The 13,802-nt window shown below is 36.3% G+C and overlaps 1 protein-coding gene across 1 annotated transcript; it reads right to left on the bottom strand.

The window, feature by feature from the left end:
- Positions 1-3,762: 3,762 nt before the first annotated feature.
- Positions 3,763-13,732, bottom strand: LOC146479269 (eukaryotic translation initiation factor 3 subunit M-like). The gene is made up of 10 exons (XM_085110899.1): positions 13,609-13,732; positions 12,025-12,151; positions 11,504-11,642; positions 10,224-10,347; positions 10,004-10,098; positions 7,505-7,688; positions 5,851-5,932; positions 5,560-5,703; positions 4,701-4,761; positions 3,763-3,925 (listed from the first exon to the last, which is right to left on the bottom strand). The coding sequence occupies exons 1-10, from the start codon at positions 13,654-13,656 to the stop codon at positions 3,796-3,798; spliced, it is 1,134 nt and encodes a 377-aa protein (XP_084967025.1). The 5' UTR covers positions 13,657-13,732; the 3' UTR covers positions 3,763-3,795.
- Between the last annotated feature and the right edge of the window lie 70 nt (positions 13,733-13,802).

Below are 13,802 nucleotides of genomic sequence, written 5' to 3' on the forward strand. Positions count from 1 at the left end.
TTTCTAAGTCTGTTGCTTAAATTTCCTCGTCAAGTGTCTTGCTGACACTGATCTTTAATTCTATCATCGCCGTTATTCTTACAGACAATGCTTTGATAACCTGAACATTTTTTGGATGGACGTCAATAGAATAGTCGACCTTGAATGCTCGTCAAAAAGTTTAGCCTATATAAGGAAAGTTTCTCACGGCCTATCCCCGACATGGCTGACCTTAGGCCCTCATGTTGAAGCGACATGTGTCATTTTCTTTTCGTTTAGTAATTAAAATGTACTTGGGGTGGTTAAACACATTAAGCAAAAATATTCGTGCTTTGCAACTAACGTCCTGCAACAATCACGTTTGCCGTCTGACTTACTAAGCTAGCGATTTCTTCCATACAGTTATAAGATCAGTTTTGCAATCTCAGTTTGTTTATCTCATTTTTGATTTAAAGATGGACTGAGATTTGATGGGTTGCAAATTACAAATGACGCGCTCTTGGAAAAATTTCAAGGAAAATATTGATCATTACAACAAACTTCTTATTGCGAGAGAAACGCACTCTGGTGTTTCTCCCGGATTGATCTCTACATTTGAAAATAAATCCCGTGATTTAGTTCAAAGTCCCAGGAAGAAACCCATTGCTCGCGCGATCAATTATGACGCATAATTTTCAGAACAGTGATTAATCGACGTCTTGAAACGATGCTGGTCACCAGTCAACAGTGATGACATAACCATTAACTTTAGACTTCTTAAAGGGCCGGACACTGTCGAATAGACTTTGCTGTATGTCGGCTAAAACTGCTTGAATATTTAAAACAATATCAAATGAATTCTTCGAGGAAGAATAAACATAACCGATAATCAGTTTTAGCAATTTCTCCAAAATATTCTGAAGGAACTTGAAAAAATTGGCCAATTTTTTCAAGTTGCAATCTATTTCCATCCTAACCATCTGTAGCCAAGGATGAATGATACTAGTTTCTGTGCACTAGTAAGGTAATTGTTGACAAAACTGAAACGTTTCCATCGACACAAACACGTCCAGTTTGGCTATTCAAAGAAGGTCACTGTAAAAAAGGTTCCATTGCCCCTTTAAGGACAGTAGACTGACAGTGCCTATCTAATACAGAGGTATTTTTTTCGACAGTTTATGGCTATGCGGGACAGCAGATCTGAGCAAGGGACATTAAAAGCCAAAAAGAAAATTAGGGTTAACCAGCATTTTTTAGAGATAACTAAGCAACAATAATTCCGAAAACGCTTTGCAATACAGACTGAAAAATATATGGACTTTTTTTTTCCAAATTGAAGCTTTTAAAATTATCTCTGAAAATGCGAGGTAACTCCTAATTTTCTTTTTGGATTTCAGTAACACTTGTTATGATCTGCTTTTCCCTCAGTCATAGACCGGGAAAAATAGCTTTGAATTAGCAGGTATCGTCCTTAAGAAATCACAGTTTCTCGGACATTGTAGACCTCACAACTCTTCTGTTTTGCGCATTACTGACGACTCTAGCTTCGACAATTAGGGAGCTAAAGCAGCGATGACGGCAACGGCAACGAAAACGCCATCTGAAAATATAATTTTATTTCATTTGTGCCACTTCACGATTATTTCAACTCGCTCAACTTCTGAGAAACGGCGAGCTATCCAGGAACCGAATTGGTAGGAATGCCGTTTAAGTTAAGAAAGAAAACGAAAAATTCACCGTCGCGTGCTCGCGTTCTCCAAAAAACCTAGAATTTGGTCATAATACTCTGTTCTTTTGCAGAGGACGGCGAAGAAATGTACCAAAATGTAAAAAGCACTTGCAGAGCGATCGTTTTGCTCATTAAACCTATTGTTTTTTGACGTTGTTGTTGTCGTCGCCGTCGTCGTTCCGAGGTGCGCAGAACGTATATGCGCAGTAGCAAAAAGTAGGCACCGTCTTTAAATGGAACTGATTGAGGATAAGATTTGAGGCCTCGAGAAGAACGTTTTACCTTTTTATACTACACAGGATGCTCAGTGTGTGGGCAGTGAAAGAAATGTATAGGAAGAAAAAAAAACGAAAGAAGTTTGTCCTCATTTCCATCAACTTTGCTCCCGTACATTTGCATTTTTTTTATCGCACAGGCTTTCCCGCACAAGTTTGCAATTGCTGAATAAGATGACCAGCTTACCAGGGGTTCGTCGACATATTGGTCTGTTATCTGGTGGTGGGGACTACTTACTCTGTCTCTTTCTGTTACTGTGTATACGTTCTGCGCATCTTATGTCGGGATGCTCCGATTCAGCGCCTGCTAACACAGAGACATTTTTCCGCGGTTTATGAACATGTGGGTAATCAAAGCAGATCTTTAGCAAGCAGTGTTCCTGGAATTAGAGGTAACAACGTAAAAATAAAATACCATATATTGTTTATTGGATCAATATTGTCACAATACAGGCCTCATAAGTATTCCCCTCCTTAGGTCCTTAGCACGGGAATTTTAGTTTAATAATTTCCATTTGGAAGTCACTTTTCACGCCTTTCCTTTTCTTGCTTCCGAGCGCCATGACTATCCAACACCACCGGCAAAGCCTTTTCAGACTGTCGAGTTCCCTCCCTGACCACGATGCCCAAAACGTATGGCCGCATATAATTACATTGGTGATAGAACACTTTAACCCCCAGACCAACAAGCATATAATATTCTCATCATTCTCCATTCATTTCTAATGGTACCAGTTGCGAGAATTTGTTTGAATATCAATATCATTGGTGATGATTTCCTGTATTCTCCTGACCTGCACGTTTGATCAAGAAGTGATATAGTGAGGAGAAATTAGATGCTCGTCAACTGGATTAAAGGGATAACAATCCGATAAAAGCTACCAAAAACATCTTAAAGGGAGGGATTCACGGTTCTGGCCATGTCCATGAATCAAAATACTTTTTCGCCTTTGCTCGCTATGACCCAAGCCTGTTTAATTGAATTCGTTGTTTATGAACCATTCGGAAGGGAATAGGTAACTTGGGTGGTAATTTTTTCATATGATTGCGTTATTTGGCATACTAGTAACTGTAAACATATCAACCGTGGAATAAATCCTACGGGTCAACACTAAATTCAATATCGACAATATGAGTGCAATCCACTAGCATTTTCTATGAATTTTGGTCATTAGTCATTTTGCTTGAACTAATTATAGAATGTGATTACTGAAGTACATGTGAGTGGGATTTTTAAGGCCATAAAGTTGATAAGATTAGATTAGATTAGTATAGGTTAGATTTTATTATCACTGGTGTAAATTTTTAATGTGATTTTCGTTTTAATACTATCTTATTGTAAAGCGCCATGAGCCATGGATATGCCGCTATATAAATCTTATTATTATTATTATCATTATTATTATTATTATTATTATTATTATTATTATTATTATCGAAATGAATTGTAAATAGTTTTTAATAGTTCTTTTTTCCACTTTTAACTTGTGAATAGAAATTTGCTTGAAATATGTCAATAAAGGTTATTATTATTTAAAAAAAATATTATTATTATTATTATTATTACTATAAGAAAGAGAAAAAAGCATTTAGATTCATGCACATGCACTGAAATGTGAACCCCTCCCTTTAACGTTACATGTTGGCTTTCCGAAGCTATCCTCGAGTTTAAATGTAAAGCCGAACCCAAGAAGGAATCTGGTCACGCCTGGCTTTCCTGTTTCGCGCTGTAAGGGGGAAGACATGCAAATATGTCGACAGAACTTAAAAATATAGTCCACAAAAAAACAGAGAACATCATCACACGGCAGAAAACAGCTTTATTAGTTTTAGCTAGACATCGACGGTAGGTACAACAGTCTGCATGCTAGTGCGCACGCTCTGTAGACTGTGACGCCATTCTTCCAAGCGACTGCGCAGTTCTTGCCACTGGTTCATTCCAAATGTTCTGTGGGTAGCAGAGCTGTAATAGAGAAGAATGGTTTAGTTGCAAAAAACACTAGCATCGAAAAAGTAGCTAGAAAAGAAAAGAATGTTTAATATTCTCACGTCAGCCTTAATATTTCTGTGGGGTTTAGAGTTAAGATGCATTGATAAATATAAATACCAAATTTGAGAAAAGCACGATGCTTCCGATCCGAAAAAATTGTAATGGGGAGCAGTTTCTCGTCAATGCAAACGCGGGTGGCATCACTGCTAGCTACTACCGTCAACACCGTCTAATCATGTCAGGTTAAGCGATACGAACATTTACAAGACCACAAATTTTGAGGCCAGTTGCGTTTGAGAGTTTGAGATTTGGTTGTTTGAGTACAAAAAGGAGGATTTGCACATCTGTATGAAAAAGCCAAGCTATAATAAGGAACGTTTTACAAAAAATATCCTTGATATTTTCCAAAGATTCCATGGACATACCCTTAGTTTAAGTCAAAAGAAAAAAAATAACACCCTGACAAGCTTAGTGCGAGACGTGAGCCACAAACGGAAACTGCAGTGCACTAGCAAAATTTTGAGGACACGCAAGCCAATTGCCGCTAACCAATTTAACTTTTGAGTAGACCGCTAAGCGGTCATTTTTCTCTTGAAATTCACTAAACGCTGACAGCGCGGACTCGCGAGGCAAGAAGCATCTGAAAGCGTGGATTCTCGCACGCACGACTTACAGGCCCATAGGGTGTGGACTGTTCTGCAGTCTAATTTTCGAGTAAAGTACCGCTCTTTTATAAACCGAAATTTACCTGATGACGACTTTCTTGTTTACTTGGTCGATCCTTGCACGAACGAGTTTTGAGCGAAGAGCTGATAAAAAGAAAACCGACAACAGCACATGATTAAAAACGTTCAAAGTCGAGACATACATGAAGTTGTTAGGGTGAAGTCTATGAGAAGGAAACGTCCTGTAATTAGAAAAAAAACAACACACCCTCACTAAACCAGTACCTTTAATAAATGGTCAAAACTGATTTTAGCATCCTGGAGGTTTAGAGGCCTGGAGGGATGTTTATTTATACCACTCAGAATATAACAATTTCTGTGGGCATGAACAACGCCTTGTTGTCATTGACTTTTTTATATCGTCCCCTTAAAACAACTCAGAAGCTAAGTACTGTAATTAATGCTCTGGATATTCACTGAAGTAAATACAGGGCTGAAGAACTACAGTAACTGAATATGAATCTATAAAACATCATATATTTGAACTGCGGATGAAAGATTAAATGGAAGAAAGATCCTCGCAGTTAGTACGCAACTTAAGCAGTTGCGAAAAGAAAGCCTGAATTTTTTTTTCAGGCTCTGCGAGGATCTTTCTTCCATTTAAACTACAGTAACTGTTGGATAAGGGCATTTGTTTCTAAAGAAACTGCTGTGCTGCGATGGTGGGGAGTAGAGACGAATGTTTGGTTTATCAACAGAGTTTATAACTAAAGGTAAATTGGCCACTGCAAATCTCTTTACGGTGGCCAATTTACCTTTAGTTGTCAACTCTGTTGATAAACCAAACATTCGTTACAGTAACTGATATCTGGTTCATTCAGCCAACCTATAAGCAACACGATCTTGACACTTGTAACTAAACAGAAAAACTGCCGAACTAACCTTCAATAACAAACTCCTCAATCTCATCTGCGCCAATATCCAGCTCCTTGCAAAGGTCTTCAAAACTTACTTCTGACTTGGCTTCACCAAGTGACATGAATGTTAAAACACGCATTTTATGTAAACTCTTTTCGTGATTCAAACCTGAAAAAAGAATATATGCTGTAATATTGTCCTCTAAATTCAGATTATACTCTGTCAGAGGCTTGACACTGAGTCAAACTACACGTATATATGACGTCAGTTTACCAAGGAATCTACAAAACAAAATTATGGCCGACAAGATCTTACCACAAGAATCCACAAAATCTTTGTTCTTTCCATAGAATTCTACATAGTCAGCCAGTCGCCCAGAAATGAAGATGTTGAGAAGCTAACAGGATTTGTGAAACAAAAAAAAAAATACAATATTTTCTAAAACATCAATTACATGAACTGAAACCTTACTTGCAGTAACGACTTTTTGTTATATACATGAGTGTACAAAAACATTGGTATAAGGCTTTAGAGGATGCATATATGGCATTCTCACATTAAGTATATGCTGTAGTAATAGTCAAAGTAATGTCAGTTATAAACATTCTTGGGAGTTGCCTGCTTGCCCCAGCCTCCTCCAAACCAAAATAATGACAAAAATAAAAACAGAGAAGACAATGAAAAGCAGATAAACTATTCAATGTTAGAACCTAAATCAAATTTATGGACAGTGCCTACTAATAAAGAAGTATTTTGCGCCGTTCATGACCATGTGCGGAAAGCAGATCTCAGCAAGGGCTATTGGAATCCAAAAAGAAAATTGAGGGTTGAGGTCAGAGATAATTAAAGCAACAATTATTCTAAAAAAATACTAAAATACAAAGCAATGCATAGCGTTTTTTTTTTTCCAAATTGAAGCCTTTTTATCTCTGAAAAATGCATGGTTACCCCCAATTTTCTTTTTGGATACCAAGAGCACTTGCTAAGTTCTGCTTTCTCGGCATAGTTTTAAACCGCGCAAAAAATATCCCTGTATTAGTAGGCACCACCCGTAGGAAACCCGAGTATCTCGAGACACGCAGAACGTGTGCGCAGTAACAAAAGTAGGCAACATCCTTATGTAGCTTTTCCACGCTGGAAATCTACAAATATTATGAGATTTCATGGTTTCAAAAAGTGATAGAAGACTTTATAAGGGTGATACAGATGCCGGCATCACTTTGAGATGTAGTTACAGAGGAAGCAAACTTGGAAAGAATCCAGAAAGGGAACAAGCAATCAAAATGGAAGTTATTCATTTGTTTGTTGGTTTATTTAGTTAATATTTTAAATTAAATATTAATTTTACTTTTTCCAATAAACAGGATCAGTGTTTTTCAAAATCATTAATTTAATTCATCGGGAGAGAACCAAGACAATCACTACAGACTGTGACCGTGGTTTGGATATGTGATCCTAATTACCATAAAATTTTGCCAACTTTAGCCTTGAATTTCTTCAAGAATTATTGACCATTTGATAATCAAAGCCACATGAAACACTTGAAAGTGTGTTTCATCAGATATCCAAACACCTTGAAGTTGTTTAAAAAAACTTGGCTGTGCCTCATTTTTTCAACCTACATGTACTTCTCAGTGTTTTGATATCTGATTAAACACTCCTTCTTGTGTTTGATATTATTAGGTACTTATAATAAATAATAATAATAATAAAAACAATATTTTAAGAGGAGGCCTCCAATCACCTGACAGTGGTTTTCAGGAGGGTCCTCTAAAATAAAGGTTAAAAATACATTAAAATAAAACTAAAATACAGCTAAAAACTGGGACACAACTAAGGTTCATCAACTCTAGTGTGGACAACCCTACTGTGGAGGTGACTTTTCTAATAAGACACTCTGAGCCATGCTCCATTTCTGACAACCATGCTCCATTTCTGACAACAACAGTCGTTCAATACACTGTAGTACCTGGAAGATGGGCTCCCCCTGTAATGCAGCAACTGGCGACAACGTCAGTAGGAAATCCATTATTAGAACATTAGGTCTTCCAAGCAAGCTCACTATACAATTCTTAGCGTCATCTTTAACTTCGGATGCATTCTCATCGGAATACGTCCTGAGAAGCTCAACCATTACCTTCGTAGCTTCTTCACTGCAACAAAAACAAAAATGTCAAATATCTATGTTTCTAGAAAAAATAATTTACTGTCAATATGAGCCCTACCCATATCAAATCAAAAGGAGTTTTTCAAAGGCTTTGTTTTGAGGACAGTGCGAATTTGGAAGAATTTTGTTTTTCCAAAAAATTGAACTTGAAACCTATTTCTCAAACTCATTAATAAGTCATAGACAGAGAACAAAGGAGATCACTGCCGTGGAGGAGGTTTGGAAAAGTGACCTTAATTATCCTAAAATTTGGTGAAATTTTGCTTTAAATTTTTCTAAGAATTGTTAATAGTTTTAGAAGCTATATCAAACACTTGCAAGAGTGTTTCGTCTGATTTTCTCAAACTCATTAATAATTCAAAAGCCAAAGACAAAAGAAAATCATGCACCATGATTTGTCTGATGAAAAACTCCTCGTTTTTGCATCCTTAATTTGTCCTTCAAAATCAGTTTGTTTGAGAAGTTATATCAAACACTCGTCACAGTGTTTCATCACAATATCAAAAACTTAGAAGTTCGTCAAAAATACTCTGCTATGTGTCGTATTTTCAATTCTCTTCTCGGTGTTTGATATGTGATGAAACACTGTGTCTTGTGTTTGATATATTACTTCAAACACCTGTTGGTTTAAAAAACTTGGCTGCGCCTCTTTTTTTTTTCAAACCACTTCTTAGTGTTTGGAAATTGGATGAAACACTATTTCTTGTGTTTGATATATTACATGTACAGTACATCTATTGTTGACACTAAATTGACAGTCTCAAAGACAGCTTAAAACAGCCAACCATTAACAGGCATAACTTTACATTTGCAATTCTGGGGAGCTTATTTTTGGAAATGTTTACATGGGCATTTGAAGTTATAATTATAAATTGATCAAACAGAAAATTGGAGCTATCAAGTTAACAATTATCATGGAATTGCTTTCTACCAACTGCAGTGACTGTAATCATCTTGCATGCTTATTTCACAAAATTGTGAGCATTAGGGGCTGTTATCAACAACTTAACAACAAAGGTATGCTAAAAAGGAAACAAAGAGAGAATAAGAAAACTTGCTTTGAATTTTCCCAGACTTTGATCAGTATTACCCGACTTTATTTATGTAAACAGCACATTGTGACAATTGTTTAATATATAGGTTCGTTTAGAAAATGTGTTTTTTTTTTGCTTAAAAGAGCATGGTTTAAATCTCTTATTGATATTGGATTGTCGTCTGAACTACTTCTCTTGGTTGACAGTGTATTTATTCAACACTACTCCAAACTCTTTGACAAGCCAGCCCTGGCATCTGAGGAATTTTTAACATGTGTAAATAAAGATTGATTGATTGACTGATTGATTTTAAAGTCTTTAATAAGGAAACTTTGTTATAACAAGTTTATTTGAAGAGGACCCAGGTAGGTTAGGGGATTATTAAAATTTGAGTTGACACAGGAATATTCAGCTAGCAAGGGTCAACATTGCTTGATAAACAAGAAAAGTGACATTTGAATCTCATTGTCATTTTACGCTACTGGAGAGAAGGGTTGCTCTACAATAAAGACACCATCTTCAAGGTTGAGGAAGGAGGGTGCAGACAGAGACCACCATCTATTTTGTGGCTTGGTGGGCCCTGTTTGAGTAGAGCAGTTTTTCAATATTTAAATAATGTTTTGTTCACAGAAGTTATCTTGTGTCATCTCAGACCTCATGTTGATCTGCACATAGTTATTGTCAGTGGAAACCTAATCAGAAATCAGCAGAAAGCATGCCATTGCCGGGTGATGTCAACAGTGTATGAAAATTTCTCAGCAAAGACATTCCTAAAACACTTCCGAGCCTTTAGGAAACAAAACTTTATCCACACTTCTTTTGTGAAATGTACACTAAGAATCAATAGAGTTACAATATGACAAATGATTTTAAGCCACTCTTGGAAAGTTGAAGGCAGCATTAATTCACAAAACCTAACGAGTACTGTGTAGCTACTGTGATTGTAGCTACTTACACTAAGAATCAATAGAGTTATAGACTGCGAGCAGTCGTACCTTTTTCCTCAGATCTCGAATACAAAGTAAACAGTAAAATTATGCAAATTAGAAAAGTGAACGAGGAGGAATTGGGGAGAGGGAGGAAGAAATTGCGTAAGCATGACATAACTTAGGACAAGAAAGAGACTGCTCACAGTCTATAGAGTTACAGTATGGCAATAGATTTTAGGTCACTGTTGAAAGATGAATGCAGCGTTAATTCACAAAACCTAATGAGTACAGTGTAGCTTAAGCTACTGTGATTGAGATGTCAAGGCAGATTCTGTTACCTTTGTCTGTCTTCCGTTAGTGCATCAAAAAGCAGTCTGTAAATTTTCCTGGCCTTCTCACCATCAACTTCCCACATCTGTAACCAGGACTTAACCTGATAAAATATTGACAAAAATATTAATACATAGTGTACTAATTTGATAAACTAAAAATAATGATAACACAAAAGAACAAAAGAGTAATTAAATATAGACTCCTTTAAAGTAATATAAATTGTACCTGGTCCAAGGATACAGTAATCTGATCGATGAGGCCAGCCTTGGCTGCAACCTTTATCTGTGTGCAATAAACGTCATATCTAACAGGATCTCTCTCATGAAGCCAGTTCAACATGATGCTCAGTCTGATAACAAAAAAGATCAAATACAGGGTGTTACATTGACATGTTATATTAAAGATGCAATATTGCAACATGAGGGAGCATATTTTGTATTAACCAACATCTGCTCACCAACAAGATCAGAGAATTGAAAGAATAAAACAGTAGCAACAGTGATTTTTTTAAAGATTTGATTCAGGGTTCTCATTCAGTGGCTGCCAGCAGCAGTGGTTAAAAATCGGGCAACTTTAAGTTCTTAGCTGCCTGTATTCCTGGAAAAGCAGAATTTTCTTCAGTGTGATGCCCATGATTTACAGTTTTTTAGTACCACAAACCAGCTGTTTACCCAAGTACTTATAGTCAATCTACATCACGCATGACCAGTATATTTTTGAAATTTGAATGGAGTTTTGAAACTTACATGTCACTTTTGAACTTCGCCAGCAAGATTTCAGTGTTCCCGTAGAAATTTCCCTAGTTTATTGATGGTATAAAGCTATGAATTTTTCGTTACATTACGACATTAAGTACTTGAAAATAGGAAAAATTGTTTCCCAAGTATTTTTTCATTTTTTTTTCAGTTAATACGTGTTTTTTGGAAAGACAGATTTCCAGAGAAATCTTCAAGATTCCATTCAAAATGCCAGACATACTGTATCATTACAAGGAGGAATTCAAATGTTCGTTTAACTCTCGGAATTGCTGGTCGTGTGTGAAGTAGACTGACTGTAATGAAACCTCTGGGTGTTTGATATCCTGAAGAAGTATTTTCTTTAGTGTGTCACTCATCCTCTAATAAACAAGCCAGCAAAAGAACATAGAAAGATAAAAATACCAAATCAATATTAACCTATGCTAATTAACTGATGGCAAAGTATCAAAACCATCATCGTGGGTTTGGTCATGATTTTCTTTGTTCTTTGTCCCAAAGGTGTGTGTTATAGTGGGAGTCATCTGATTGAGGATGCAGCTGTATATCTCCAAACATTTTATAATAATGAGTTGTGACATAACCTGATTGTGTGATATTTTGGATTTTTTTAAAAATGAATTTGACTTTCTTCTCCATGCTGCCATGAATTCATTGGGAACACATTACACCAGAAACTATTTCTCTGACTTATAACCCCAACACATACCCACACCTATTCCATGCACAGTGCATGCACTGTCAACTTACATTCTCAGTCTACTCAATGACGTGTCTTCATCTGAGTTAGCCTCGGCAACTTTGTCGCAAAATTTCTCAATTAATTTGTCTCTGTTTTCTGTCACAACTAATATCAGGGACAGGAGGCTGTTCATCACACCTTCAAGTTCTTCAAAGAAAGAAAATAAGAATGGATAGTGAATACTCTACTGCCGCTGTCTTGAACACTGGTGGCATGATTCTCAAACCTCTTGAAATCTTCAACAAAGCAATCTTTGAAGAGTCTAAACTACTAGATTGCCTATAATAATTGCTTGTACATATAAATTTATTTAATTCTGTTATTTCTGACAGGGCCTTTTGGGGAAAAGCATTTAGGCTGACAAAATGTCCCTGGATAAAACAAACTTATTATAATTATAATAATTATTATTATTGTGATTATTATCATCATTATCATTATCATCGTCATCACAACTGAGTATTCAACACTTGATGTTTGATTTAATGTAACATTCTTTCTTTTTTATGGCGATGATGGCACCACAAACCTGATTCATTTTTGAAATTAATGCCACAAGCCGACAACAGCTGGTCCAAGTCTTCATGTAAGGGAGTTGTACTTTCCTCTTTTATATCTGCACCACAGGATTTTAGGTAACCTCTGATTTCCTGGGCCTTTGGGAGAAACAAAACAGTTTTTTATTTACAATAATATTGGGTTTTTATTACAGTTGAAGTAGATCGTTGATGTTATTTGGATGATGATTAATGTGGGAGGTTTGAATGCAGAAATCAACCACCTTGCACTTCTGTTCATTAAAATTACATATAAAATCAGTTACCTTTAATCACGCTAATTAAAAAGTTTGTACATGTACAAATCCTTTTTTTAAATGCAACACTGACAGAGTAACAAGAGTCCAGTGTCTAGTTTGATGAGGTACAGAGGATACACTATTTAATAACAAGATACTCCATAAGTGAATGAATGAGCAAATGTGAAATTCCAACAAATTCATTGTATGATTAACAGCCAGTCTGTATTGTTTAGTGTCTCTCCTCTCTCTCTCTTGACATTTCCTCACTTGCTCTGGACTTTGGAAAGACTTCCACACAGCCCCATACATATGTAAAAGTGGCACCACTGTCTTGTATCTAACCCTTATCCACAAACAGTAAACGTGAATGGAGTTTGAGTTGGAAAATGTATGCATAATTAATATACAGGGATGTGCAGAAATCTTGTCCAGACTTTCCCTTCAAAGACCATGCATTGGTGCCAGTTACAACATGAAAAATACAGATTGTTTGCCATCTAGCTACCTGTTTTAATCCAATCATGATCCAGTAATTGAAATCACAATTTGCATTTTACATCATCTCAAAAAAAAAAAAAATGTAACTAACAACAGCCAGGGAATCCCTGTTTAGGCTTGAAAAAGTGATCAACTGCTTTATGTGGCCACCAAATAATCAGCTTTACCCTGGTGTAAGAATCCATAAAAGTCACAGCTGACGTAAAAAAAAAAAAGGAAACATAAACCTCAAAACAATACAGGGCAGGAAAACAATAACCAACAACACAAAGAAAAACATGTCAGGTTCTTACACCAAGGTAAAGTTTACCCTTAAACCCAAATAATCAATGATTGACCAACACATCAAAATGCAGGTTGCAAGATGTCCGCACAGCCCCATACATTAATTAGGTATACACTTTGTGACTCAAACTCTATTCACGGTTGCCGTTTTTAAAAGAGGGTTAGTATGACAGTGGTGCGTGTAAAATTAGTGTACAGTTTTAAGAAATTAAAATTAAAATTAGTATCGTTATAGGCTGTGCGGAAATCTTTCCATATATCATGCAGGTTTCTCGGTCAATGATTTTTGTCGACTTCTGGATTATTAAACACAAGCATTGTCGATTACAATTGTCACTAAAATTGTCATTAACGATGGTTTTAAGGTACAGACATGGTCAAGAAAAGCACCGATTTCCTACGCAATGAATTTACGATGTGCAGTTCTTAGTACACGTGACTTGATGTACATAAACTAATCATGATCAGTCAACGAAAGCAAGCGTGGACTGTTCAATGTGATAAAAACCATTTAAGTTATTCGCAGCATACCTGATCTCGCTCGCCAACATCAATAAAAGCCGGTAAAATCTGTTCCATGAGGACGTTTTAAGAGTTTTTCACCAACATGTACCACTCTATTGAAATTCACTTTTTTTAAAATGCAGTCCCCGCTGACCAAATATACCTGTTCATAGCGTTATCATGTAAGATCATCGAAATGTTCTCCTTTGACTCGTCAGTTC

Source organism: Pavona decussata, unplaced genomic scaffold (genome assembly GCF_977016875.1).
Source record: "Pavona decussata unplaced genomic scaffold, jaPavDecu1.1 SCAFFOLD_59, whole genome shotgun sequence".
Classification (NCBI taxonomy): domain Eukaryota; kingdom Metazoa; phylum Cnidaria; class Anthozoa; order Scleractinia; family Agariciidae; genus Pavona; species Pavona decussata.